This window comes from Hippopotamus amphibius, chromosome 10 (genome assembly GCF_030028045.1).
Source record: "Hippopotamus amphibius kiboko isolate mHipAmp2 chromosome 10, mHipAmp2.hap2, whole genome shotgun sequence".
Lineage (NCBI taxonomy): Eukaryota > Metazoa > Chordata > Mammalia > Artiodactyla > Hippopotamidae > Hippopotamus > Hippopotamus amphibius.
The window spans coordinates 115,852,690-115,880,301 of NC_080195.1; the positions used below are offsets into that span (position 1 = coordinate 115,852,690).

Consider the following 27,612-nt stretch of genomic DNA (forward strand, 5'->3'; position numbering starts at 1 on the left):
TTTCCCCTCCCCCCACAATGGAATATTTTTAGGTAAACGTTGTGTTAGAACACAGCATATATAAAGAAAAACGCACAAATCATAGGTGGTCAGCTTCCTGAATCTTCACAAAGCAGACGCTTGTGTCAGCACTCAGCTCAAGAAACAGAATGTGACCGCCCCCCAGCCTCCCAGTGGGCGTCTTGGGCCCACCGAGTGCCAGCCCCGGGCCAGCCCTTGTCAGGATGGGTGCCTTTCCTCCAAGCCCCTGATTTGGCGACCAGGCTCCCTGAGGGCAGGGGTCCAGTCTGTCTGGTGACTGGGCTGGATCCCGGCCTTGGGGGTGGGTGGGTGGGCCTGGATCAGGGGAGGGGCTTCGTGGCTCCGAGTGACTGGCCCAGCGACCATCCAAGGTCGAGCCCGCTGTCCTGACCCAGGGGCCCACCCCACACGACACCCGGCGTGCAGGCTTTCCACGGGTCCAGCAGACATTTACTGACATAAGGGATGAACGGATGCATGCTGGCTGGCTTTCGTCTTAATTCCTTTCGCATCTTAATCACGCGCCCCTCCGGGCGGGAGGGCGGTCCCCGCGGGTGCCCTGCGTGCGGGTGGGGCTCCTGCGGCTCCCGCGACGAGCAGAGGGGAAACAGGCGCCCAGAATCACAAACTCCTGCGAGCAGCGGGCGGCGGTTGGTAACGGGACCCGTCAGGCTTCCCTCCGCCGACCTTCCCTCGGGTCTGCTCACCGAGCTTGACCAGCCGCGCCTCAGGCTGTGTCTAGCAGACCTGGGCGGCCGCGATCGCCCCCTCAGTGAACGCGCCCCTTGCTAGACTGGACAGATTTAGAAACTTGAACAAAAAGGCTGGCACGGTCGGCGGCGGCCCAGTCCAGCCTCCCGGGAGCCGGGTGCACTTCAGCCCCGGCCCGGCCGCCCCGCCGCCCCGCCGCCCCGCCCCTCCCCTCCCGCCCCAGCCCCGCCCAAGGCCCCGCCCGCCCCCGCTCGGCCCCGCCCCCCGCCCGCCCCGCCCCGGCCCGGCCCCCTCGGCCCCGCCCCGGCCCGCCCCGGCCCCGCTCGGCCCCGCCCCGGCCCCGCTCGGCCCCGCCCCCGCTCGGCCCCGCCCCAGGCCCCGCCCCCTGCTCGGCCCCGCCCCGGCCCGGCCCCCTCGGCCCCGGCCCCGCTCCGGCCCCGGCCCCGCCCCCAGCTTGGCCCCGCCCCAGGCCCCGCCCGCCCCCGCTCGGCCCCGCCCCGCCCCGGCCCCGCCCCGGCCGCCCCCGGCGTGGGCAGCGGTGACCTCACACGGCGCGGGGCGGAGCGCAGGGCGCGGGGACGGACCAGCGGCGGCGGCGGCGCGGGGCGGGAGAGCGAGCGCGGCCGAGTCGGCGCCACCATGGCCACCGTGGACCTGGAGAAGCTGCGGATGTGCGGGGCCGGCAAGGCCATCGGCGTGCTGACCAGCGGCGGCGATGCGCAAGGTGGGCGCGGGCGCGCGGCCGGTCGCCGGCGGGCGGGGGTTCTGCTGTCCCCGGGTCCCCGGGGCGCGCCCGCCCCGCTCGGCTGGGGCCTGGGGCACGCGGTCGGCCGGTCCTCCTGCCGGGCTGCGCCTCCAGCCCCCGCCCCGGCCCCGGCCCCGGCCCCGTCCTGGACCCGCCCCGGCGCTCGGGGCCCGCGGACGTGCCTCCCACCAAGGCCTCTGCGCCCCGCCCGCCCGCCCGCCGGGGGTGTGTCTGCGCGGCCGGCCGTGGCCGTGGCCGTGGCCGTGGCCAGGGAGGGGACCCGGTTCTCTCGCCGCTGCTCCTGCCGCCCCAGGCGCTCCCCGCATCCCCTCCTGGTGGCGCGTGTCAGAAACCCCGTTTCCTGGAGGCCACGCTGAGCGCGGAGGCCGCCGAGGGCTGGGCAGGTCCCCGCAGGCCCAGAGAGACCGGCTCTTCCTGGTTCTGAAACACGACCTGGGGGCACAGAACTTCCCCCAAACCACCGCCTCCAGGGCGGCACTGGGGCATTTTCTTCAGGGCAGACCTGTTCTCATCCGCCTGCTACAGGGGGTGGCCTACAGCCAGGACCTGGCGGAGCCTGGGGGTGTACCTGGGGTCTGTGCTGGCGCCCTGGGCTTGTCCTGACTGCGGCTCCCCAGCGCCTCTCGTCTAGGATAGCCAGTGTCGCACCTGTTGGGCTTGGCCACAAGGCCACACCACACACCTTGAACCCCAGAAGAGACGTCTCTTCAGTAGCCCAGGAAGCAGGCCTGGAAGGGACCCAGCCAGCCCCCGCAGGCTGTACAGCCGGGCCTGACCTGCCTCCTTCCAGATCAGAAATTCCTCCCCCTGCCTCAGGCCCCCGGCTCCCCTGACTCCCCTCCCCACTCGGAAGCGGGGAAGCGCCGGGAGGAGGAAGCAAGCCCAAGAAGGCAGGAGGCATCAGCCTCTGTCTGCATCCCAGCCTGGGGGGGGGGGTGGGGGGCCGGGGGCCCCTGCGGGTGCCGGCTGAGCCCTCCGGACCTGGCCTGGCGGGCGGGCAGGGTGCTCTACGGCGCGTTGCCTGTTGCTGTCCAGTGGCGGCTCCCTTTTAGAGTGTGGCCGGTGGGCCGGGGCCGGGCAGGAGAGTGGGCTTGGAGGGTGGTCGTGGGGAAGCAGCGTCCCATGAGATTGGACCATGGGAAGGCCCAGTGTATGGAGGACAGACACATCCCGAGAGGCCTTTCCTCTGCGAGGCCCCAGCTCGTGCAGGCACAGGGGTCTCCACCCAGGCTCCTGTCTGCACCATGCAGACAACAGCACTGGAGGGAGGGCTTGGCAAGATAAACGTCGCACGTTTAGGCAGGGGGCCCAGCCGAGGGGGTGGCGCAGACTAAACAGGACGAGGGGTCAGTGGGGGCAGCTGAAGGGCCAGGGAGGAAGGGGCTGCCGGCCTGCACAGGTGCGCCCGCAGAGGGCAAAGCCTGTCTGAGCTGAGGGTCTCCCCTCGGCCAGCCTGGCCCTGGTGCCCCACGAGGAACAGGCAGTGCTTCCTGGACGCCGTGGAGCGTGGCCATCCGCGCACCACGGGCTGGGCTGGCCGCTGGCCCCCTCGCCTCTTGCATGCCCTCGCTTCCCTAGACCCCTGCGTGTAATGTGGTTTTCTGGTTGGGGCTGCAGGAGAGGAGGACTCCACACACTTCCCCAGTTTAGGGCGCAGGCTGATGCCTGGGGGGAAGATGCTGGGGCCAGCTGGCTCTCTGGGGAGCAGGGAGCCTTTCTGTTTTGTAAGCTCTGAAAGCTAGCCCGTGGGTGTCCGCCCCCGGCCGGCTCCCTCTCGCCAGCACCGCTCCGGGGAACTGGCTCCAGACGCTGGGTTCTCAGTTTGACCTCAGGGGCCCCCACTGCCTTCCAAATAGAGGCCGACCTCTGGGGACCTGATGGTGCCAGGTGGGCCCTCCCCGCGTGCCATCCCGTGTGGGCGCGGGGCTGAGAGCCAGGGTGGAGAACGGGTACCCACCCTGCCCTGAACTTGCCTCTCAGATGCTCAAGTCTGCATTTGTTGAAATGAGCGGAAACCAGCCAGCCTCGTGGTGGGGATGCCAGACCCCATCCTGGTTGGGCCGGCCTTGACCAGCTCTGTGACTTGACCCGAGCATGTCTCTCAGGCCTCAGTTTCCCCTTCTGTAAACAGTGGGGAGGGGGCAAGACAAGCCACCTGGTGGGTTCCCTCCAGCCAGCCTGGATGTCACGTCCTCTGCCCTTCCCATTGCCGGGAGTAGGTGTCTGTGAGTTGAGGGAAGGTGGTTGTTAAGGATATTACTTTGTGCAAAAGTGGCTAGAAGATTATAAAATAGCCAGGCCGCCCACCGGACCCACCCCTCAGTCTCGCACCTGGGGCGGCCCCCGCCCTGTCCCTCAGCAGTGCGCAGGACCTGCCTTTCCCGGGTTGATCGTGTGGACGTTGAGGTCCTGTGTTTGCCGGTGAGGACACCCCGCACCTCACCATGTCCCAGCCGGGCCCCACTTCTTCAGGTTGACTGATGGTTAAGTGTGAATCTGCTGGGCCCCGTGTGCTCCCAGGGTCACCTCTCTCTTGTACGTTTTGTTTTTCCGGAAACTAATTGTGATGAAAAGTCACCTGAACAAACGCATCTACCTCAGATAACAGTTTGGTTGTGGTGTCGATTTCCTCCAACAGGAAGTCACGGGTTGCAGTCTCCCTGGCCCACTCAAGGATGGAGGGTGGAGGGGTCCAGGCTGGTCCGTCAGCAGTAGATGCGGCCGTCCTCCTCCCCGCTCCTCTGACCCTGTGGGGCTTGTGGCTGCCGCCCCGGGCTTATGTTGAGAAAGAAAAGCAGATTAAAGGGCAATCTAAAAGGCGCTTTTAGGAAGGCAGCTTACAGTGAGGTTTACAGGGAAACCCACACTCAGGCCTCTGTCTCCATGGCAGCTGGCACGATCCCATTCTGAGATTCCAGAGTTTTCCTGTAATTTGGTCATTTGTTCTCTTCTGCAAACCTGAAAACATTACCCTAAGCCTGGGGCCCTTTGCAGTCCCCGGCGCTCCAGACAAGCCCACCAGGCTGGCTAGTGAGATGGCCGTGACCTCTAGGTTGGATGGTGGTCTGGGTCTCTGGCCACTGCCCTCCCCACCCCACCCCCCACCTGGAACTGCTGGCCTCCCCCCTGCTGCCAGAGGTGGAGCTTGGACCTTGGGCCCGCAGTGAGCCCAGCGAGGGCGCCCGAGGAGGCAGATTCCTGAGTGTGAAAAGCCTGGGCTGGGTGAAGGCTTCCGCAGGATCCAGGGCCTGCTGGGGGGCGGGGGCCAGCTGTGCAGCTGTCCCACCTCCCTCCCTGCCCCCACCAGCGAGGGCAGGCAGGACAGGGAGCCTGCAGGCCGCAGCCCCCTGACCTCAGGCAGCAGGACCGTCAGCCCCTAAGATCCAGTTCCGGGGCAGCCCGGCTGTCTGGGGGTGGGGGGTGTGTGCTCTCTGGGCTCCTGCCCCTAAATTCAGTCACGGCAACCCCACTTCCATCCAGTTTGGGAATGTGAGATATGCTTTCTTTAGAGATGGGATTTTCTTGCTAAAGGCAAGTGTGTAAGCCATGAGTGTGGCCAGTGTTCTGCCAGCCGTGACCTCTGGGCGCCCCTGCCCTGGGAAACCCTGGCTCCGGACATCAGACAGCAGGAGCCTCCGCTGCCGGGTGGGGACAGGGCAGCTTGCTGTGTCCAAGAAGGGGTCCAGGGTACATCCTGGCACTGCCGTCACCTGCTGGGGTTCCAGCAGCTCCCCTGCCTTCCCTCTGGGACCTTGGTTTCTCGTCTGCGGAATGGGGACAGTGACAAATGCCCTGACCAATTTCCTGGGAGCCCTGTGCTGTGAGCCCACGCTAGAGTAGGCTCTGCCCGCAGGCTCTTCCTGAGGCGCCACGCGCTATACAGCCCTCGAGGGTCCCGTGAGAGCCGCCCGCTCCCCCTCGGCTCACCTTCCAGGCTGGAGACAGGGGGAGACTTGGGTAAGCACGGTCAAGGTCGAGGGTCATCACTTCGGGGTCGCCAGTGGATCACACGTGCTACCGGGGACCCTAGGGGTGATGGCACTCCTGCAGGACGCCGCAGCTGGTGGGCACTGCCCCTCCCCCAGCTCAGGGGGGCCTCGGGGGCAGGGCTCCTGGGGACTTGGCCACCCTTGGCGGGTGCCCCGCCCCCTCCAGGGAAAGGCTTTCTCAGCTCAGGGACAGACCATGGGATGTACCTGTGACCCCCGGGAGGACCACCGGGAGGGGGGCAGGGGGAGCAGGGTCTCCTGGGGCCAGGCCAAGCACAGGTCACGTCCGTGATCCGGCCCCCAGAGCCTGCATCGGAGGCTGGGGCCCAGGGCAGGTGATTAGCCAGCTGTCTTCCTCTCTGAGGATGTGGGGCCGCCCCACCTACCCCTCTGTGTTGAACCCCAACATCTCCTGTGATGGGCAAGACGGTTGGAGGCAAAGTGCCTGCAGTCACTGGTTCCAGGCTCTTGCTCCTGGGCTCCGAGCCCCTTGCCCGTCTCTGCGCCCCAGGTCTGGCTGCCCGCCAGCTGCCAGTGTGGGGCTGGGCCTGCCCTAGGTGCCTGCGCAGGGCCCCTGGCCTGGTACCTGAGCTGGCATTGTCTAGGCCCGCAGCAGCTGCAGCCCTGCTCCTGGGCGAGGCCTCGTCCCACCCACAGACGACGGCAGGGGCCCCGCGTGGGGCCACTGCTGGTGCTCGTGGCTCTCGGGGCTGCCCGTGGGGGCTTCTTCAGGTTGTGCCTTGTGAGCCTGACTGTGCGCCGGGCCCTGGGGACAGTGGGACAAGCCCCCCACCCTGTGCAGGGACCTCAGGGGCACCTCTGCCTTCTGTGGGTCTCGGTCTCAGAACTGAGCACCAGGGCAGGGGGCTGAGGTTCCTCTGGGCTCTTCTGAGCATTTCCCGCAAGCTGCCCCTCCTCCCGCCCCATGAATGTCCATCTTTCCAGGAAGCCTATACTGCAGGGTGGCTGCTGTGGACGGGGCTGGGGGGCTGAGGGGCCTGGAGCTAGGGGACAGGGCAGAGGGGCGACCCACTGAGCCTGGTGGCCCCAGTGTGCAAGTGCAGCCGGGGGGCAGGGCCACCAGCCCACTCAGCGGCACTGCCTGGGGCTGCCAGACCCTCCGCAGCCAGACCATGGCCGTAGCGGGTGCTGTCCTCCTCTCCTGCCCCACAGAGCCCACCCTCCAGGCCGAGGGTCGGGGCTCAGGGCCCCAGGGCCACAGGCACCGGCCTCAGGGTGCTCCCCGAGCTGCCCCCACAACGTGGTGGCCCGAGAGTCTAGCAGAGGATGCTGGTGGGTTTGGAAGGCAGTTGCCTCTGCATCCCACCTGCCCCCTCTTTCACCTCGGGGCCGATGCCCCCAGGTCAAGGGCCGGGGTGGGGGGCTGTGTGAGCGCGGGCACGAGGCTGTGGCTGGAAATGACGTGGCAGGTCTGCAGGTGCCTGTGCTGCAGGCGCAGGAGGAATCAGGCCCCGGTGGGGACGTTCCCAGTTCAACTCAGGGTGGGGGACTTATTTCCAAATGTGAAGCTGAAACAACACTGGGGGGCTCACCCCGGTCTGGACTCGGGCTCCTGGCTGGGCGCCCCCGAGATGCTGGGGGGGACGGGCCGGGGCCCCCACGCCGCGAGTCTGCACCGATGGCCGTCTCCCCAACCCCTCGCAGGCATGAACGCTGCTGTCCGAGCCGTGACGCGCATGGGCATTTACGTGGGGGCCAAGGTTTTCCTCATCTATGAGGTAAGGTGCGGGGGGTCCTCGCCCCACGCGCTGGTGGGTGGGCCCTGTGCTCTGGCGGGAGCGGCGGTGGGGAGAGGGGTGAGGCAGGGGAGGGAGAAGGGACGGCCGAGCCTGTCCCACCGCGGTCGTTGGTCCTTGTTCAGCCCCTGAGGCCCAGGCCCAGAGAGAGGCCGGTCCCCGCCCATCCTCTGACCCCCAGCTCTCCTGCACCCTCATCACCTAACCCGACCTTGAGTTACCCTAGTGACAGCAGCCAACAGCCTCCTTGTGCAAAGCAACAGAGAATCATGGTTCTGTTTTGTTCTGGCTGAAGCTGGTGCCCCCTTTACTTCATCCTCCTCAATCCCTATTCCCCCAAACCCCTGTTTCAGATCTGGGGCGTGTGCATATACTCTCTCTCTCTCTCTGTCTCTCGCCCTCTCTCACTGTGTGTTACTTTGTTTTCACTCTTTGCTAGACTGTGGCAAACCCCAGCCTGCTCTGCTCTCCCCAGAGATTCCCTCCTCCCCACCTTGGGCGTGTCCGGGTCCCTGTCCCTTCACCCTGGCCCAGGTCAGGCCTGTCCAGCCCAGCCTTGGATGTGCAGGGCTGTCTGAATGGACAACAGGCGGGCAGTTCTGCAGGCCCCTTCCTCATGCAGGATCCGGACCTTCAGACCAGGCTTGGACGGCCAGGACCCTGCAAAGCCTCGGGCCATGTTTGAGGAGCACGTCTCCTCAGTCTCAGGGACCTGTGGCCTCAGGAGCCGGGCAGATGGAGCCCACACCCTGAATGGCCTAGAACCTTCTGAAGGGCAGGGTGAGATTCTTCAGGGAGTGGCCTACTTTTGTGGACACGTGACCTCCAGTCAGGGTGGGGCGGGTCCGAGGCCTGGCTCCCTGCACGTGGCAGGGCGTCCTTCACCTCCCTGACCCTCGGTTTCTTCTTCTATGAAGTGGGGATTTTAGGGCCAGAAGCTAACGCAGCATGGAGAGTTAAGGCACTTTTCACAGCCCCTGGCGCCAAGAAGGGCTCAGGGAGCGGGGCTGCTCTTATTCACCTAAGAGCCCACACTGCACCTGTGGGCTCAGAGCTTCCCTAGGACGACTTCTAGAAGTGGCTGGGCCTGTGGCCAGTTCTGAGGCTGCCTGGGCGCCCTGCCAGGCGGGAGTGGAGAAGGCACAGGAGCAGGGAGGGGAGAGGGGAGAGGTGACACAACGTGGATGGAGGTGTGCAGAGACATTCCAGAAGGCTCCCGGGCCAGGAAAGGAGGGTGGTGTCTGTGAGACTTTGACTTGAGCTGGGAGGCCAGCGTCGCGGGCTCTCCGGGGACTGCGGGGGCGCACAGTGGGGCTGGGGCCAGGCTGGCACTGTGCTGGGGTTTTGCAGACTGCGGGCCGCCTCTTCTGTAGCTGCTCGGCCTGCACAACATCCGTGGGTTTCCAGGTTAGCCTCCTGCTTTTCCGTGCCGGGGTGGGGGTGGGGGTGGTGACGTGTGGCCTAGGGGCCAAGTTCATGACCAGAGGCGGGGGGGAGCGGGCACCGGGCCTGGCCTGAGCTGGAGAAGGTAGCTTGATAGTCCCTCAGGCATGTGGGGAGGGGCCTCATCCTGTGGCCCTGAGAACCTTCTCCGAGTGCTGCTTCCGCCTCCAGTCCCAGCTGCCCCCGGGCCCCGCTGCCCAGGACCCTGCAGGCCCCGGCTGATCTAATGACAGGGGTGGAAACGGAGGAGGCAGGTTGCAGAGCAGGTGCCTAGAGCCGAGCCCCTGGCAGGAGCTCATGGCCGCTTCACTGGAGGGGCCGGGAGGGCTGCACAGAGGAGGTGGCCCTGCTCATCTCGGCTCAGTGGTGCCTTGTCTTTTCACCATTTGTGAAAGCACACGTTCTCTACCCAGACTGTATAAAGAGCTCCTGCTAACATGAAGGGGTCGGCCACACGAGAGCAGAAACGGGCAGCACTTGGAACGGGCCACCCTCACACAGGCTGTCCGGGTGGCTGGTGGCTCACACCACAGGGAGCAGTGTGTGGTCATCTGGGAAGAGCGGGGGAGATGCCCTGCAGGCACTACATGCAGCCTGCAGCCTGGTGACCCGCACGGCCCGGCGCGGGGGGTGGGCCGCCCAGAGGCCCTGCGCACACGCACCTGGGGGCACCGTGTGGCCGTGCTGTCCGCGGCCGGCCGCACACCCAGCGACCCTGGAGTCCTTTCGCGGGAGGCGAGCAGCATGGTTTCCAGGAGCCCCAGCCCGGACCCCTCCGGAGGGCCCATCCGTGGCGGACAGATGATGCACCGCGGGTGCACTGGGGGCTCCCGCGCGGCAGCGCGCGCAGACACAGCCACACGGGGCCCCACGGGGCCTCGCAGACACCCAGCCGCGCGACAGAGGCCAGGCGCAGAGTGGACGCTGTGCTGTCCTCTCCGCGTCTGATCCGAGCCCCTGGCCGAGGTTCCTGTCTCACGCCTGTCCCCTCGCTTTCAGGGCTACGAGGGCCTCGTGGAGGGAGGCGAGAACATCAGGCCGGCCAGCTGGCTCAGCGTCTCCAACATCATCCAGCTGGTGAGGCCCGCGACCCTTCCCGCCACGAGAGCGTGTGCGCACCGGGGACACGCACACGGGCACATGGAGGGACACACACACAGGCACACAGACATACGGAGGGACACACACGCACTCGGGCACACAGGCACACACACCATCCCATAGGGGCTTGGCTCCAGGCTGACCATGTGGTCCAGCTGCCTTGGGGTCCTGGGGGTGGGAGGTCATGGGGGTGGGAGGTCGTGGGGGTGGGAGGTTGCGGGGGTGGGAGGGCCCCGGGATGTCTCAGCTTCCTGCTGCGGGCTCCAGGAGGAGAGGACACCCTGGAGGAGGTGTGCCCGGCCTCGGCGGCCTCTCCTTGCCTCCCCCGCCTTCCCCTTCATCATCCTGCTCACTGAAGGCAGGGGGCCGAGCGCTGGGGCCAGAGCTTCCTAGCCGGGGGGGGGGGGGGGTCTTTGAACCAGGTCTCTGGGGAGGCCCTAGTCCTCCCACAGAGCAGGGACTGTTGTGGGGCACCTGTCACCTGTGTATCCCAGGCCACCAGCTGACACCTGCTTATTTAAGTAGCCTGTCATCGTCACATGCGATGTATGGGTCAGCGGAGCGTGGGCGACGGGCCTGGACCCTGAGTCATCCAGGCATGGCCAACCCTGCGGTGCCAGCTGCCCATGCTACCCAGGGCGGATGTCCCCAAGGGACCACGCTCTGCAGGTGCTCGTGGGAACAAGCCAGTGTGTCGAGCCCTGGTTGGTCCAGCGGGGTGCAGACGGGCCTTGTCCTTGGGTTTCATCAGACCCCCCACCACATGTCCTTCTGCTCTGGCACGGGGCTCCCTGACCCTGTCATGGTGGGGCTGCGGCCTGGGTACCTCGTCCTCCACCCCAGGGCCCCAGGGAGGGTGGCTGTCCTGCTCAGGCCTGGATCCGGCCATTGCTGTGCTCTGACCCTGTGTCTGAGGATGGCTGTGGCCTCGGTCCTGAGAGAGCACCGGGGAAGGGGCTTTAGGCCAAGTGTTAGCCGGGGTGTGTAGCTGCATGGAAGGTGGGCAGGTGAGGATGCAGGGAAGGGCTGGTGTTTGGGGAGGGGGGAGGGGCACAGAGCATGGGGGCGGGGCGGGGGGCGGGGGGGGGCGGGGCAGGGACGGCTCCCAGAGGGAGCTGGGTCACGCCAGGGGCAGCTCTGATTTGCATTTTCCATGAAGCCCGGGGCGCGGGGCCCAGCCTGGTGGTCTCGGGAGCAGCACGGTGGGGCCCGGCCACGTGCTCACTACCTGGCCGCGGGCGGGGGGCCGGCAGGCGTGCCTGCGGACAGGGTCTGTGGAGCCCGGCCCGAGGCCGAGCAGGGAGGGGCCCTGTGGACGCTGGCGTGAGCTGCCCAGGCAGGTCCCTGCGTCGGTGCCCAGGCGTGTGCGTGAGAGTACGTGCGTGTGTGTGTGCCTGTGTGTGTAGGCACGTGCGCGCCTTACAGATCTCGGCGCCTGCTCGCCCCTGACCCCTTCGAGCCCCCCCGAGCCCGACGGTGGACCGTCTCCCCCTCGCACACGTGAGGAGAAAGGCCAGCGAGGCGGACACCTGCCCAGGCTTCCGGGGAGCCCCTGGGCGCGGCTCTCTCCATGCTTTGGGGTCCCCCAGGCCCCTCCGCCCCGTACCCGGGTCCCTCCGGTGCCCCGTGGACCCAGGCCCCCCCTCCTCCGTGCAGGGCGGCACCGTCATCGGCAGTGCCCGCTGCACGGCCTTCACCACGCGGGAGGGGCGCCGGGCGGCCGCCTACAACCTGGTCCAGCGTGGCATCACCAACCTGTGCGTGGTCGGCGGCGACGGCAGCCTCACGGGCGCCAGCGTCTTCCGCAGCGAGTGGGGCGGCCTCCTGCAGGAGCTGCTGAGCGCAGGTGGGTCGGCGGCCCCGCCGGACGGAGGGGCTCGGCGTGGGAACGGGCCGGGCGGGGGAGGCGCGGTGCCCAAGGTCAGGCCGCCCCCGGACGGCTCCGGCAGCTGCGGGCCCGGGTTCGGCCGGCAGTGAGGCCCCTGGGGACCCGGCGGCAGGGACCCCCAGGCGGTGCCTTCCTCCTGGTTCCGGGCCGCGGTTCCCAGGCTGACGCTCCTGGGCTGTGTGACTCAGTCCCGGATGTGGGCCACGGACTCGTCACAGTTTGCAGACGTGTGATAGTTACGATTTGGTAACATAAGACACAAAGCCCTGGGGGTCACTGGTTGGAAAGTGACCTGTTGGAGCGTCCTTGGTTCTGTGCCGCTTGAGAGGTGAGGGGTGCGCTCTCCAGGGCTCCCCCGGTCGTCTCCCGGAGGGGTGACGGGTCTGCACGTGGTATCCGCGGTTCAGCCACGGCCCCCCACCCCCGGGACCCCCGCTGCAGCACCTGGGGCCGGGGAGGCTGAGCCTGGGGACCGGAGCAGGCTGCACTGCCGGGCGGGCTGGGGGCGGGGGTGGGGATCGGGGTCCGAGCCCCGAGGCATGGCCGAGGGAGCCGGGTGGGGCCGCGGAGGCTGCACCTGGGCCCCGGCTCCTTCCCAGGCAAGATCTCAGAGAGCACGGCGCAGACCTATTCGCACCTGAACATTGCCGGGCTGGTGGGCTCCATCGACAACGACTTCTGCGGCACGGACATGACCATCGGCACGGACTCGGCCCTGCACCGCATCATGGAGGTCATCGACGCCATCACCACCACCGCCCAGAGGTGCGCGAGGCCCGCCGCCCCCAGCCCGGCCAAGCCGCCAGGCAAGCGCGCTTGGGACCCCAGCCCCCGGCAGCGAGGGGCTGAGGCCACCGCTCTTCAGGGTCAGTGGCTTGCCAGCGTTCCGTCCGTAGGAGCCTGTACTGGCTGCCCCCGGCCCCCGGCTAGGGGGAGGGGCCCAGCGGGGTGTGCGGAGGGGCTGGGGGGTCTGGTCCCCACCCTGCCGGGTTGCCTGGCGCCCTAGGTGGGCCGCGGCTCTGACCGGCCTCCTACGGCCCTGGGATGATGGTGTCCCCCACGGGGGGCTGCGGGCTGCTGGCTGGTGGCAGCCAGGCCCAGGCTGGGTGAACGGCCTCCAGCCTCGGGAGCAGATCCGTGAAGACCGCCGGAAGCTGTTCGTGAGCCCGAGACAGAGGTGGCTCTCAGCACAGAGCCTTGGCCGCCCTGGGAACGGCAAGAGCTGTCTGTCCTTGGGCTGCTCCCACGTCCTCTGTGTCTCCTGGGCACGGCCTTGGTGGAGCCGGGGCCGTGGGCAGCGTCGCACGGGAGGCTGGGCCGCACGGCTCAGCTCCGCTCAGGGCGGCTCGGCACTGATGCCCTCTGCCCTTTCCGTGTCCACAGCCACCAGAGGACCTTCGTGCTGGAGGTGATGGGGCGGCACTGCGGGTAAGGGGCTGCCCGGGTCAGCCGGGGGCCCGGGGCTTCTGGGAGTGGGCGCAGGGCGCGGCGCCTCCACGGGGCCTGGAGCGGGGCGGGTGCGCGCGTGACGCTGTGGGTGTGAGGGCCGGGGCGTGGGGACGCCTGACTCTCGGGCTGGGTGCTGCTCAGAGCTGTCCCTCCCTGACCCAGGGTCTGGGGTCCATGGCGCCCGGTCGGGGCCCCACCGCCGCAGCCCCTGCCCGTCCCGCCCCTGCAGGTACCTGGCCCTGGTGTCGGCCCTGGCCTCGGGGGCCGACTGGCTGTTCATTCCCGAGGCGCCCCCCGAGGACGGCTGGGAGAACTTCATGTGCGAGCGGCTCGGCGAGGTGAGCGGCCCGGGGGTCTCCTCCCAGGGTCCCTGCCGTGAGCGTGCGGCCCGTGTCCCCCACGAGAGGGTCCCTGGGGGCACGTGGCCAGCTTCGGCCGATTCACGTCCCCCGTGCGCTTCCCCCTGGGGGCGGCACCGCGAGGAGCGGAGGGGTTTCCGTGCCGACACCGAAGGAAAGCCCCGGAGGGCAGAGGGCCGAGGGGACACTCAGGCTGCTGCCCGGGCTCGGCTCCGCCTGCTCCGCGCTGACCTGGGGCGGGGGCGGGAGAGGGGATGCGGTCAAGCTGGCTTGTCCGGGGCCTGACCGCGGAGCCTGGGCGGGGGGTGACCTTGCGGATGCGGGTGGACGGGGACGTGGGCATTGGCTCCAGCAGAAGAGGCCGTGGAGGTGGGGGCGGGTGGCGGGCGAGGCCTCTTCCGGAGAGGTGAGCAGGGGTGCCTGGGATGGGGAGCCTGGGACGCGGCTCTCCGGCCCTCGAGATGGAGCTGGGGGCACAGCACAGGCGGATACTCTGCCCTGGGGATCCCCAAGGCCCCCAGCTCGGATAGGCTGGCCCCTCGGCCAGGCCAGTGGTGGATGGGAGGGCCGTGAAGGGGGTGAGAGGCGCCTTCAGATCCGGAGGCTCCAGGGCCGTAGTCTGTATGTGAGGCAGGGGAGCCTCTGAGACTGGGCCCCAGGCTCACACCCGGGCCGGTCTGGGGCCTTGGCGGCGGTGTGCACCCGCAGTGTCCTCTGCAGCCCAGCCCAAGGGCAGGACGAACAGGAGGCTGCCTGGGCTGAGCCTTCTGTTCTGGAGTCCTGGAAGGCCAGGGCCGGGTCCTCGGCTTCCGGAGGGAGGGGTGGGAGGCCTGGGGCTGGCTGCTGAGCGCCAGGTCCCCACGTGACCGAGGAGGTGGCGTCACTCCCATCCCCTGCCGGACGCTGCCCCCCCCCCCCCCCCCCCCCCCCCGCCACCGCGCCCCAGGGCTTTGTGTCCCTGCCCGGGGCAGTGGGAGGGGCCGAGGCCGAGGGTCACGACTGACTCCTGGAACCTTCCCCAGTGAAGACAGGGGTAGGGCCAAGCTGAGCCCAGCGGTGAAGCTGGCCAGAGGCCTCTGTCTTCTCCGTGGGTGGAGTCCTTGCACCCCCGGGTGGCCTTGCCTGGTTGGAGCTGATGGTGACGGTCCCTGGCTGACCTTGGCCTTGGCTTACTGGCTGAGAACTTGGGGCTGGTCTTCCTGGAAGTGGCCTGGACTCAGGCCTGGCCTCGCACACTCTGGTTCTTTCCTGCTCTGTGTAAGGCCCTCACTGCCCACCCCCCTCTGGGGTCCCTGAGCCTCAGTTTCCCCACCTGTTATGTGTAGCTCTCCCCCTCTGCCCCGCCCACCTCCTAGGCTGCAGGGAGTGAGGCTGAGGGAGGTACGGGCTCTGGCTGTCGCACTTCACTGCACCGCCACCACCTCCTCCAGGCAGCCCTCCCCTCCCAGTTCCCCCGCCCCTCTGCACCCAGGCCTTGGCAGGAGCTGCTTTGATCCTAAGTCTCTCTAAGTCTCTTTGGATGCTGTAGGGCAAATATGGGGCTGGTGGATCAGAGTGAATCCTGCGGATGTTTGTTGAGGAAACAGAGAAGTAAGAAAAGCACTTTTAAATCCCCAAAGAGCTTTGGCTTTGCAATAATTAGTAAGTGATGCTAATTCATGCATCACCAGCTGATGTAGAAAGTCTTCCCTCAGGCCGGGAAGCGGGAGGGGAGGAGGACTCCTCCAGTCCCCCAGTCCTCCCGAGCTCCCCCCCCCACCCCCACCCCCAGGAGGGGCAGCGGGGCCTGGGCGCGCCCCCTCAGTCCACCCTTCGCCCACACGCGCCCCGAGGCGTGGCCCCGGGGAGGGCTCGCGGGTGGCGGCGTGCTGGGACGGGCGTCTGCAGGGGGCTGAGCCCCGCGCTGCCTCCGACCTAGACTCGGAGCCGAGGGTCCCGGCTGAACATCATCATTATTGCGGAGGGCGCCATCGACCGCAGCGGGAAGCCCATCTCGTCCCGCTACGTGAAGGACGTGAGTGCGGGGCCGGGGCCCTGGGTCACGCGGGATGGTCGGGGCCTCAGGCAGGGGGCTCCCCTTATCTCCAGTCCCCAAGTGCTCTTGCTGGGGCCCCACCCCCAGCTCCTGGAGGGAGCTGTCTTGTCCCCACCGATGGCCAGATGGGGGGTGGGTGTGGCCCGGACCCCTGAGAAGCCCTGGCCCCCTGGGGCTGAGGTGTGGCTCCCACCTGCTGGCAGTCCCCAACCCTCTGGTTTCCAGTCTTTAATCAAAACATCTCCGCACCCTAAAGGCCCTGTCCAGTCCCAGCAGTGTCCCAGAGACAGGGTCCAGCCGCTGCCGGCCCCGCAGTGACAGGGCAGCCCACTGCCTCTCTGGTACCAGATTCATCACAGAACAACTGGGGCTTCAGGGAATCCTTCATCCCTGTGACCAGCACCCACCTGCCGGGTTCTGCCGGGGCTCTGGGCCCCCGTGCCCCTCCCTGTGGCCATCCAGCGTGTCCTCGAGTCCCCGGCCAGGTGCTGCCAGGAGCCGGCCTAGGTGCCCATCCTCTGTGCCCTGTGCTTCCTGCCACAGTGCCCGGCAGGCCTGACCCTCAGGGGCTGGAGGCCATGACGAGCTCCTGCAGGCCACACGGTGACATGGAAACACGCCCCGGCACTCCTGTGGAAACACACACCCACACACACTCTCACGAAACAGCCCCCTACATGCTCAGGCCGTAGACATGAACCCTGGGCCGGCTCTGTGGGGCCCCTGGGGGGTTGATACCCTGAAATCCCTGAGGCGGGGGCGGGGGGAGGAGGGCAGGGGGCCATGGGGCGGTGGGACCGCAGGGGTGGGGTGACAAACCCCAGGACCCCCTGACTCTCTGTCCCACTGAGCAGCTGGTGGTCCAACGGCTGGGTTTCGACACGCGTGTGACTGTGCTGGGCCACGTGCAGAGGGGAGGGACCCCCTCGGCATTCGACCGCGTCCTGGTAGGTGGGGCGTCGCCCTGGCGCCGGGTGTGCGTGCGTGGGTGTGTGTGGGCGTTTCTTCACTGCCACCCGGGCTCGTGGCTGAGACCAAGGCCTGGCAGCCCAGGCTCTGGCCCTCCTGGTGCTGGCTTTGGCAGGACCTTGGGAAAGGAGGGCGGGGTGAGCAGTGGGTCTGATGTCTGGGAGTCCTGAGCCTGGCCCGTGGGTGCCGGGTCCTGACCACTGCCGGTCCCGCCTCCCCCTCTGCAGGGTGGGAGTCGTGCTGCAGCCCCACGGGGACAGGGCCCAGGGCCGGGGGTCCCCAGGTGGTAGAGCACCTGCCCGTGAGGCGCTGGTCCCCTGGGGCTGGGGGCTGGGGGCTGGAGACCGCAGGGCAGCGGGAGCGGTGCCCAGGCCCCTGTGCTGGGTGAGGCCGGGTGGCCCGCGTGGCCTGGGGGAGCTGCTGGACCGCACCTCTCCCGGGAGGCCCCAGTGCGTCGCCATCCCGGACAGAGCCGCGGGGACACGGACCTCAGTGTGTTACACGGAGTGGGCGGCACGGGTTTCGCCACCTCCTCCGTGTGGCCCCCCTTGGGTGTCGCTGCCCCCCCAGCGAGCCCCAGGGTATCCAGGGCCTGCCGTCCCACTGCCCCCCCGTGTGAGGCTTCAGGGGTGCATTCGGGGAGCCTCCTGGCGGGGGGGCTGGGGCAGCGGGGCCAAGCCCTGGTCCTGCACCAGGCCTGGGACACAGACAGGGGTGTTGAGTGCCAGGACGGGTCAGGGGTCTCCCCGACCCCAGGAGCAGGAGAACGGGCTCGTCTGCCGGTTTGGCGGGTGCGGGCGGAGACACAGGGTGCCTGGCCTGGATACAGAGGGCCGCCAGAGCGCAGCTGAGTGCTGGCCCCTGAGCCCGGGTCCCGCAGGGCGACACCCGCACACGGTGGGTTACAGGAGAGGGGCCGCTGGGCAAGGGGGTCCTGAGGGACACAGGAGCATCCTTCCAGGCCGTTCCCGACATACCTGGGCAGCGCGGGAGGCTGGGGCGGCGGCGGCGGGGACGCGCCGTCTCCCTGAGCAGAGTCACGGACCTTGCTCTCCCGGCGCCCGTCTGTGCCCGTCGGCTGTGCCAGGACCCGGGTTTGTGACTTGTCCCCATGGAGGGCCGTCCTTACCTGTTCGCGCCGGCCCGGCCCGCCGGCCCACGCCCACGTGTGCACACACACCAGGCCAGCTGTGACAGAGGAGCCCCAGGCAAGAAACCGCGTCATCGTGGAGAGAACCCCGGAAGCCCAGGCCCAGCCCTGGCCCTGCTGCCTGCAGCCGGGCTGCAGGGGCCGCGCCCCCCCAGCAGGGCCGGCCGAGACCCCGTGAAACGGCGCCGGGGGGCTGCTGGGAGAGGTGGTCCCGCTGAGTCCCCGTTTCTAGAGTAAACGGTGCCACTTACTCTGGTAGCTTCTGGTGCACGTGTGTGAGCGTGCGTGTGTGTGTCTGAGAGCCGGGGGCTCGTGCGCCGTCCTGGCTGCACCTGCCTGAGGCCCTCCCCCACAGAGCAGCAAGATGGGCATGGAGGCGGTGATGGCGCTGCTGGAGGCCACGCCCGACACGCCGGCCTGCGTGGTCAGCCTCTCGGGGAACCAGTCGGTGCGGCTGCCCCTCATGGAGTGCGTGCAGATGGTGAGCACCGCCTGCCGCGGGGGGGGGGCTCCCCAGGGAGGGGCCCGGGGCCCTCGTGCTCTGCTGGGCGCTGCTGGGCCCCCTTTCCGGCCACAGCCCGGAGTCCCCCGTCCTCCCAGGCCTCTCGGGGCCCAGTCAGCAGGCCTGCAGCACGTCCCCTCCCGCTCCCTCTCAGGGTCCCGCTGCCCCTCCGTGTGTGTGACACGGAGCAGGCGGCACACGCGTTGCCCCCCCCCGTTGTGGTCCCTCCCGCGTGTTCTGCCCCCCAGCGGGCCTCAGGGCTTCCAAGGCCTGCAGTCCCCCGGGTGGGGGAGCACGTCCCCAAGGTGCCATGAGCCCCAAGAGAGACATGGGAGCGGGGGAGCCCGCGGGGCGGCCTGGGGAGCCAGGGTTTGGCGGGCGCTGGGGGGGCCAAGGTCACTTAGCTGCCCAGGGCCAGCGGCCTGGGACGGGCCTTGCACCCTGGGCGGGGCGGGGCACTGGGGCCAGGGTGGGAGGGGAAGCCGAGTGGGTGGTCAGAACCACTGGGACGTCGCATGTGGTTGGGGCAGGGACCACGGGAGGCGGGAGTGGGAGGCCGAGAGAGGCTGAGAGGCTGATTGAAATGGCGGTGCCAGTTCCCACTCTGTAGGTCTGGGGGGCCCTGCAGCTGGGGGCAGAGCGGGCACTGCCCAGGGAAGGTGGGCTGGCATGGAAGAGGGGCCTCCCTGGTGCTTCTCCTGCAGGATCTTCCGTGGTGACCTCTGCCGGGCCTCTCTTTTGGGCAGGGTGGTCGTCGGTGGGTGGTGGGTCTGGGGGCCAGAGGAGCCTCACCCTTCGTCCCTAGGCGCTGGCTGCCCCCAGGGCTGAGCAGGACTGAGGCCCGGGTGCCCCTGCCAGGGAGGCGAGGACCAGGCAGGCCAGGTGGGGTCCCCTCGGCTCCTCAGCCCCCCGATCGAGGGCAGTGACAGTGCCGGGCGTGCCTGGGGCAGACCTCCAGCGTGTGCCGGGCCTCCGCCTCCAGCCTGTGCTTCTTGTTTCCTCTAAGACCAAGGAGGTGCAGAAGGCCATGGACGAGAAGAGGTTTGACGAGGCCATCCAGCTCCGGGGCAGGTGAGGGCCTGGCCGGCCCGTGTCGGGCGTCTGTGTGCCCGGCGGGCCCACGGCAGAGCCCACGTGGCTCGCACACGGCCACCCCTGGACGTGGGGGTGTGCCCACCTGCAGAGGTGGCGCTCTGAGACCCCCTCCTGGAGCGTGCCTTGTGCAGGACGGGTGGGGCCCACGGTCCCTGTGGATGTGCCCTGTGGGGCTGGGCGGGGCCTGCGGGCGGAGGGGACACCGCACACGGAAGGCACCTGGGGGGGGAGGGGGGCCACAGAAGGAGGCAGCAGAGGCAGGCTGGAGGGACCGGGCGGACTGGACCCGCCTGTCTGGTTCCTCTGGTTCCCGTGGCCTTGCTCCCCGCCCCGCCCCGCCGTGACCGCTCAGGCTGAAGGCCGCGGGGGCGCTCGCTTTGCTGAGGGGTGTTGGCATTGCGTGTTTGTGGGGCCTCCCCGTGACTCCAGGAGTGGGGAGGTGGGCCGCGCCTGTGTCCCGCCGCCTCGCGGCTGCGCTGTGGGCCGTGCGCTGAGCTGGGCTGCAGGCTGCGCTGTGCACCACCCGCTTCCTTTCCAGGAGCTTCGAGAACAACTGGAACATTTACAAGCTGCTCGCGCACCAGAAGATCTCCAAGGAGAAGGTGAGGGGTGAGCCGCGGCCCCCCGCCTGGCTGTGCCCGCCGCCGCCTCCCCCCTGCTGCCCCCGCCCAGGGTCCCGCTGAGCCAGGAGCCCGCCTCCTGTGTGGGTCTGAGCTGGGAGCTGCGGGCCGGGCCTGGGGAGCGCACTGGCGCGTGGCTCACCAAACGGCTGACGGAGACGAAGTCAGGGCCACGGGCGTCACTCAGGAGGGGAGGGCTCCAGTGTTGTGACGCGCTCCCCAATAGCTAAACTCCTCCGGAAACGGGCCCTCTTCAACACAGGGACAGCGGGATTCGTTTCTGAAGTCATGGGGACAAGGAAAGGGTCCCACCAAGACCCCTGGACGGTGGGGTCCTGGCCCCCACTTTATCCCAGGAGCTGGTCGGGGGTGGGCAGCAGCCCCTGGCAAGGGCGAGCGGTCTCCACGTCCCCTTCCCGAACCGCCTGGGGCGTGACCCCCTCGCGGGCATCTGGCTGGCATTGCCAGGACCCCCCAGAGCCAGGCTGCCCAGCGGAGCCAGTGGCTCCAGGCGGCTGCGGCGTCTGGGAACGTGGCTGTCCCCAGCAAAGTGCGCGTCCGGGCCACGCGGCGCAGGTTCTGAGGAGCGGCGGGGGACGCGGGTGTGAAAGAGCCCGATCGTCATTTCTTACATCGCTTGCGGGTCGAGGTGCCGCCGTGTCGGTTCCGTCGGGTTCCGTCGACGCTGGTGTTAGATGAGCATCGCCGGTTTCCTTGCCCTTTCCTGTCGTGGCTGCGGCGGCCCCCGCCCTCCACGTGTCCGTGCTGCTGGCCAGGGACCCTCTGGGGCGCCGCGGGGTGGTGGCTGCGGGCTTCCAGGCAGGCGCGGAGGCTGGCCCGAGCCGCTGCTGCCCCCATGAGCCGCGCTTGACGGGCAGCGGCCGGACTCCCGCCCCTGCCCTTGCCGAGGACCTCGCGGTCATGAGCGGGGCCGGCACCGTAGCTCACGCGGTCTCGGGCAGAGCCTCGCGGCCTCAGGAGGACGGGTGTGTGTCATGTCCGGGGCAGTGCTGTTGCTGGGTGGTGTCCAGGCTGGCACGAGGACCAGGGCCCCTGCTCCGGAAGCTGCTCTCCGCTGACGTCCGTCCGGGCCGGCCGTCCGCCCAGCCCCGTGCTCATGCTTTGGTCTCCCCCCTTCTCCGAAGACCAGCTTCTCTCTGGCCATCCTGAACGTGGGGGCCCCGGCGGCCGGCATGAACGCAGCTGTGCGCTCGGCCGTGCGTACCGGCATCTCCCAGGGTCACACGGTGTACGTCGTGCACGACGGCTTTGAAGGCCTGGCCAAGGGGCAGGTAGGTGCGGCCGTGCCCGGGTCTGCGGCAGCGGGGGAGGTGGTGGGCCTGCTGTCGTGGGTCGGTTTATGACACGCCGCGGCTTGCTTACAAACAAACAAGGACCAGGGGCTCACCACGTGGGTGGAGGGAAAGGCCAGGTCCGCTCCCCGGGCTGGCAGGGGAGTTGCGGGGTCCACATTAGTCCAGCCCTGGCCCCAGACCTCCCTCTGCCCTGTGGCGCGACGGCCAGTGCCTGGCACAGCCTCTCCCCGCCACCGCCCCGAGGACGTGCTCTCCCTGGGCACAGGTCCCTCCTAGGAGAAGTGGAGCGTGCCCAGGCCTGCCCCCTGAAGCTGTGCCTCCCCACCGCAGGTGCAAGAAGTGGGCTGGCATGACGTGGCCGGCTGGCTGGGGCGTGGTGGCTCCATGCTGGGGACCAAGAGGTGAGCAACTGGCCGCTGTGGGCAGCTGGGGGTGGGACGCAAGGGAGCCATCCCTCTGGCCCCGGACTGGGTTCCTTCTGGCTGTGGCCTGTCTGGAGCAGGACACAGACCCTCCTGCCTGGGGCCTCCCTGAGGTCACCTGTGTAGAGGAAGTGCTCGGGTGGCCCCACCGCTACAGAAGGCCTCCCTTCGGGCAGGAAGTGAGGCTCACAGCCAGGCTGTCGGGAGGGCAGTGGCCAGTGCCCAGCGAGGACTATGAGTGGGTGCCAGGCCACCTGCCCCGCCGGTGGGCCCGGCTGCCCCCGGGTACCTCAGCTCTGCTTCCACGTGTAACTGGGAATTGTACCGCCGTGCCCCAGGCCTGCCTTCTCCCGCAGTCAGTCAGTGCGCATGCGTGTCCTTCCAGCCCGGTGGTCTGTGCAGACACGGCGTGTCCATCTGATTCATCTCCCACTGCAGGACGCTGCCCAAGGGCCACATGGAGAAGATTGTGGAAAACGTCCGCACGTGGAACATCCACGCTCTGCTGGTCATCGGAGGCTTCGAGGTGAGGGGCCCACCGCAGGGGCACAGGCGGGGGTGCAGGGGCCACCGCAGGGGCACAGGCGGGGGTGCAGGGGCCACCGCAGGGGCACAGGCGGGGGTGCAGGGGCCACCGCAGGGGCACAGGCGGGGGTGCAGGGGCCACCGCAGGGGCACAGGCGGGGGTGCAGGGGCCACCGCAGGGGCACAGGCGGGGGTGCAGGGGCCACCGCAGGGGCACAGGCGGGGGTGCAGGGGCCACCGCAGGGGCACAGGCGGGGGTGCAGGGGCCACCGCAGGGGGACAGGCGGGGGTGCAGGGGCCACTGCAGGGGCACAGGCGGGGGTGCAGGGGCCACCGCAGGGGGACAGGCGGGGGTGTAGGAGACCCAGAGCGTGGGGCCACCGGGATAAGTGTGGTGGGGCTGGTGAGGTGGGGGGGGGGGGGGCACGTCTGACCACAGGAGAGGGATGGGGGTGGGGCAGCCCAGGCAGGAGAGCCCAGGGCTGAGTGGCCTCAGTCTCCCGCTGGCGAGGCGGCGGTTCAGAGCGGCTCTCGGCGGAGTTCCGGGTCACGGGGGGCACGTTGGTGTGATGCTGGTGCCTGATCCGCCCCCGTAAATGACAGGCATCCACTCTTGCCCTTTCCGGGAGGAGCCCGAGCCCCCAGAGGCTGCATGGAGTGGGTCAGGGTCGAGGCAGGGCGGGCGAGCCCCCTTCCTGTCCTCTTTGGAGTCCGGTTTCCCTGGTGACGGCGCTGCAGGGCTCCTGGCGGGGCCCGCCTGGTCTTGGTCCTGGGGTGGGGCGGGTGCGCCCAGACGCCCAGCCCCAGGCACATGGCGGGGAGCAGGACCCGGGGGCCCCTCCTCCTGCCTCGCCCGGCGGCCCGGCCCCTTCGGGCCGACGCTGAGCCCCCTCCCCGCAGGCCTACGAGGGGGTGCTGCAGCTGGTGGAGGCCCGCGGGCGTTACGAGGAGCTCTGCATCGTCATGTGCGTCATCCCCGCCACCATCAGCAACAACGTGCCGGGCACGGACTTCAGCCTGGGCTCGGACACCGCCGTCAACGCCGCCATGGAGGTGGGGCACGGGGCCGCCCCCCTCCGCGGGTCAGCTGCAGGCAGACGGGGTGGCCGGGAGGGGAGGGCGTCCAGAGGGGCTGCCGACGGGGGGGCACGGGGCGTGGGGCCCCCACGGAGGCTGGCTGCCTGCGTGGGGAGTGGGCAGGGCCTGGCCGCCCCTCGAGGCCTCATGAATGGCAGGGAGGGTGTGGTTCTGGGATCACCGGGGTGTGAGGATGACGGCGGTCAGGGCTGCGGCTGACCTGAGTGGGCTGCTATACTGGTGTGGACAGCGGGCCGCAGTTCTATCTGGTGAAGCAACCACATGTGGCTCTGGGGGAAACCCAGGGCTCCAACTGGGGCCTGGGAAGGTGGGAGGTGGAAGCCCTGTTCCTAGAGGGGTCCCAGCAGGCTGGCCCCACCAGGGGCTTCCAGGGGGGCGTCCCCGACACTCTCCCCACCGTTTAGACCTTTCCCATCCCCGTCTGTGACCCCACGTGAGCCCAGCTTCCCCCAGGGGTTCAGCACCTCTGTTTTGGGGGGTCTGAAGCTGGAAGGGGGTGTGTTATTAGATAAGGGAGAAAATATAAGTGAAACGAGAAACTAAAGGAGACCCCCCCCACCCCACATCTCCCTGCCCAGAGTCCCATGATCCTCAGGGGCTTTCTTTGAATTCACCCCCATCTGCACCGGCTGTGGGTCACCCATAGCTCCTGTGAACCTTCTGGTGCCCCGCCCCTCACCAGCTGGGGGAGGACAGTGTTCTGTTTTAATTCTAAGCTCAGAGTTCTGGTGAAGTTGAAAATTTTTCTATATGTTTATTGCCCATTTGTTGGGGTTTGTTTTTTTTTAATTATCTTTTTCTATCATTTGCTTATTTTTCTCTGGGCACATTTTCTTTATTTGTAAGCACTCTTTACATATGTGGGACATGCACCCCTTGCCCAACATGGCAGCTGTTTCCTCCACTTTGCCCTTCATCTGTTATCTGGGGCTTATCCTCATAGTTCAGACACCAGTAACCTGCTTATCTGTTTTGTCTCTTTCCTCAACTCTTTATTTAATGCTCTAACTTCCTTGGACCACTCAGAGTTAGGATTGTCATCTCGTGTCATGTTATCGTTCGTGTCTGCTGAGCACTTCATGTGTCGGCCCGGCTCCTGTCTACAAAGACCCTGCAGTGGCAGGGGTGTCTTCCCTGTTGGCAGGCCCAGTGTGTCCCTGGCCCAAGGTCAGAGAGAGCCTCCGAGGGCATCTCCGGCCTCCACCCACTCGATGCTAGTGACACCCCCCTTGTCCTGGGTGCACAAATGCCCGCGCTGGGGACCTGATTCTGTGTGGCCGCATGGAGGGCGCGTGGTCAGGGCTGTCAGCGCCCTGGGCACGTGGGGCGAGGGCTGTCCCTGCCCCTCCCGATCCTCAGTCAACTTGGGAGAGAGACCTGGGTCCCCGTGGCCCGAGGGGCGGGCTTTGATCGCGCCCCGGCCCCCAGAGCTGTGACCGCATCAAGCAGTCGGCCTCGGGGACCAAGCGCCGTGTGTTCATCGTGGAGACCATGGGGGGCTACTGCGGCTACCTGGCCACCGTGGCCGGCATCGCTGTGGGCGCCGACGCTGCCTATGTCTTTGAGGACCCCTTCAACATCCAGGACTTAAAGGTGAGCCGAGCCCCCACCCTTCCCCTGCTGCAGACCACCAGCCAGGCGGAGGGGAGGGGGTCCCCTCCTTAGGCACACAGGAGCAGGTCCGGCAGAGGCGCTGGGGCCCTGGCCAAGGAGCCACGGCCCAGCAGGCTGGGGGCTCACTGCCTTCGAGGGGATCCAGCCCATGACCCCCTGTACCGCTTCCCCCACGCCCGTGCAGTACCCCCGCCACCCTGTGGCTTCCGTGGCTCCTGGCCCCGGCCCTCCCCACCCGGCCTCCCGGCCCAGCCGCAGGCCCTCACCCACGCCACCCCTCACAGGCCTCCGGCACCCCCACCCCGCCCGCCCCACCCAAGGCCGACCTGGGTCGTGTCGGCCCGCCTGCTGGTCAGTCTGGAATATTCCTTCCCAGGTGGCCTCAGGCCGGGGGAGGGGGTGTGCAGAGCTGGCCGTGGCCGCCCCCGCCTCCTCTCACCCCGGTCCTCGCCCCGCAGGCCAACGTGGAGCACATGACGGAGAAGATGAAGACGGACATCCAGAGGGGCCTGGTGCTCCGGTGAGCCTGCGGGGCGAGCCCACCCGGGCCCAGCGGGGGCTTCCAGACCCCCAGGCTGCGAGTCAGGGCTGCCGAGGGGCCGCTGGGAGGAGCGAGGCTGGGGGGCTGAGGAGGAGTGGGTGGGGTCGGGCCTCCCCGAGAGCCCGTGGCCCGGCCCAGCGGGGCTCAGCATCCGGGCGAGACTTCGGCCCCCCACCCCGTTCTTCCCAGAAACGAGAAGAGCCACGAACACTACACCACGGAGTTTCTGTACAACCTGTACTCCTCGGAGGGGAAGGGCGTTTTCGACTGCAGGACCAACGTCCTGGGCCACCTGCAGCAGGTATGGGGGGGTGGATCCCGGAAGGCCGCTCTCTTGCGCCTGGGCCGAGGGGCCCCAGGAGGCTGCGGCGGGACGAGGACCCTTCTCGGTGCCCATCCTGGTGGGGCACCTGGCCGCAGGCGCTGCTTGGCCCTCACACCCCCGGAGGCAGGGCTCATCACATAGCGCAGGCAGGAGGCCTCGCACGAGGAAGGGGCGGGGCCGAGACCGCTGGGCCGCCTCCACCCCAACCGGCCCCGCCCCTTCTCCGCCTCCAGGTGGCCCTACGGGAAGCCTGAGCTGTGGGTTCCCAGGCAGACAGGAGGGCCGTGTGCACCCCCAGGGCTCCCCTCCCCTCACTGGTGGGGGGACCTGCCTGCTGGATGCAGTGGCCCACGGAGGTCCCCCACTCAATGAGTAGGCAGCCCACTGCCCGGCCCCTGGAGGTGGCTTTCAGGCCGGATTTGGGATGGAGAAAGGTGCCGGGGTGCTGCAGGTTGAGGGGGTGGGGTGTCAGAATTGCCCAGCAGGGCTCCCCTGAGGTCACGGCAGGGTCGGTTGCTGGGCTCAGGCCAGGGCTTGGCTGCCCGCGGCCCAGCCCCTCTCCGAGGGCCAGAACCTGGCCTCACCCACTGTGTTTCCAGGGCGGGGCTCCCACCCCCTTTGACCGGAACTACGGTACCAAGCTAGGGGTGAAGGCCATACTCTGGATGTCAGAGAAGCTGCGGGCGGTCTACCGCAAGGGTACGTAGAGGGACCCGGAGGCCGGCCGACCTGCCCTCTGCCGGGGCCCTGGGTGTGAGGCTGCCAGCACGTGCCTGTGTCCACAGGGCGGGTGTTCGCCAACGCCCCTGACTCGGCCTGCGTCATCGGCCTGCAGAAGAAGGCGGTGGCCTTCAGCCCCGTCACCGAGCTCAAGATGGACACTGACTTTGAGTGAGTCCCTCCAAAGAGAGGGGTGGACCGCGGGGCCCAGACCTGCCTGGCGCGGGTGTGCCGGGAGAGCGGGGTGGCCACCCTCGAACCCTGACCCCCCCCAGGGCTGACCCCGGGTCCCTCCTGACAGGGCAGAGGGTGAGGGCGGGGTCAGCGATGGTCAGGTCCAGGGCCCACGTGATCTGCCGAGCCCTCTTGGGGGCGGCCCCGGAGGGACGGGGACCCGAGGCACCACCCGCCGGCACCTCTCAAGCGCAGTGGCCAGGGCCAGCATCCAGATGTCCCAAGGTCCAGGTGTCTCGAGGGGGTGTTTGGGGCCCAGGTTGGAGGCGCGGCCAGGGAGCTGCCCCGCCCCGCCGCAGGCACCGAATACCCCGCCCCCTGACCCGCCCCGCCCCGCCGCGGGCGCCGCAGGCCCTGGCCACGCCCCCTGGCCCTGGCCCCGCCCCTGACCCGCCCCGCCCCGCCGCAGGCACCGCATGCCCCGGGAGCAGTGGTGGCTGAACCTGCGGCTCATGCTGAAGATGCTGGCGCACTACCGCATCAGCATGGCCGACTACGTGTCCGGGGAGCTGGAGCACGTCACCCGCCGCACGCTCAGCATGGAGACGGGCTTCTGAAGCCGCGTCCCCGCCCCGCCCCGCCGCCTCCTCGGGTCCCGGCTGCCGCCGCCTGGAGCCTGCGGGCGGGCGCGCGGGGGCGCGCGGGCTGCGGGGCGCCCGGTTCCATTCTGCTGTCCGCGCGGCGCCCCCCGGACACCCACCTTCCAGGGCGGGGCGTGTGGAGCGTTGGGGTTCCCACACCGCCGCCCCGCTGCCTCGGCACCCCGCGTGGCCCCGAGCCTCTCCTCAAGCCGGCCCTGCGCCCTCACCAGCCCTGGGGGGGCCGGAGCCCGGGTCTCCGTGCGGGGAGGGTGGGGGGCGCACCCCCGTGGGCCTCACCGGGACCCTGCCCCTGTGTGCGCTGGCCCCTGGGGCTGAGCACAGCTTGTCACCTTTTCTAGAAATAAAATCACCCCGACTGTG

The 27,612-nt window shown here is 68.7% G+C and overlaps 1 protein-coding gene across 6 annotated transcripts; it reads left to right on the forward strand.

Moving 5' to 3' along the window:
- Nucleotides 1–1,299: 1,299 nt before the first annotated feature.
- On the forward strand, nucleotides 1,300–27,612 carry PFKL (phosphofructokinase, liver type). Of its 6 annotated transcripts, none has more exons than XM_057696868.1 (23): nucleotides 1,325–1,456; nucleotides 5,352–5,455; nucleotides 7,153–7,226; nucleotides 9,687–9,764; nucleotides 11,445–11,634; nucleotides 12,276–12,441; nucleotides 13,060–13,104; nucleotides 13,355–13,463; nucleotides 15,403–15,498; nucleotides 16,374–16,466; nucleotides 17,994–18,119; nucleotides 19,147–19,211; nucleotides 19,774–19,837; nucleotides 21,001–21,147; nucleotides 21,502–21,572; nucleotides 22,032–22,119; nucleotides 23,019–23,171; nucleotides 24,645–24,809; nucleotides 25,289–25,350; nucleotides 25,561–25,672; nucleotides 26,296–26,395; nucleotides 26,482–26,587; nucleotides 27,060–27,612. In XM_057696868.1, the coding sequence occupies exons 3-23, from the start codon at nucleotides 7,155–7,157 to the stop codon at nucleotides 27,205–27,207; spliced, it is 2,256 nt and encodes a 751-aa protein (XP_057552851.1). In that variant the 5' UTR covers nucleotides 1,325–1,456; nucleotides 5,352–5,455; nucleotides 7,153–7,154; the 3' UTR covers nucleotides 27,208–27,612. The 6 variants fall into 6 exon arrangements, with proteins under 6 accessions (XP_057552848.1, XP_057552849.1, XP_057552852.1 ...); XM_057696864.1 differs by lacking the exon at nucleotides 5,352–5,455 and adding an exon at nucleotides 7,867–8,024 and having other exon boundaries at nucleotides 1,393–1,456; nucleotides 12,276–12,482; XM_057696865.1 differs by lacking the exon at nucleotides 5,352–5,455 and having other exon boundaries at nucleotides 1,300–1,456.

Coding starts and splice junctions, on each gene's coding strand:
- PFKL (XM_057696864.1), top strand. Junction 19,838..21,000: donor AGAAGATCTCCAAGGAGAAG/GTGAGGGGTGAG, acceptor CCTTCTCCGAAG/ACCAGCTTCTCTCTGGCCAT. Junction 22,120..23,018: donor TGGTCATCGGAGGCTTCGAG/GTGAGGGGCCCA, acceptor CCCTCCCCGCAG/GCCTACGAGGGGGTGCTGCA.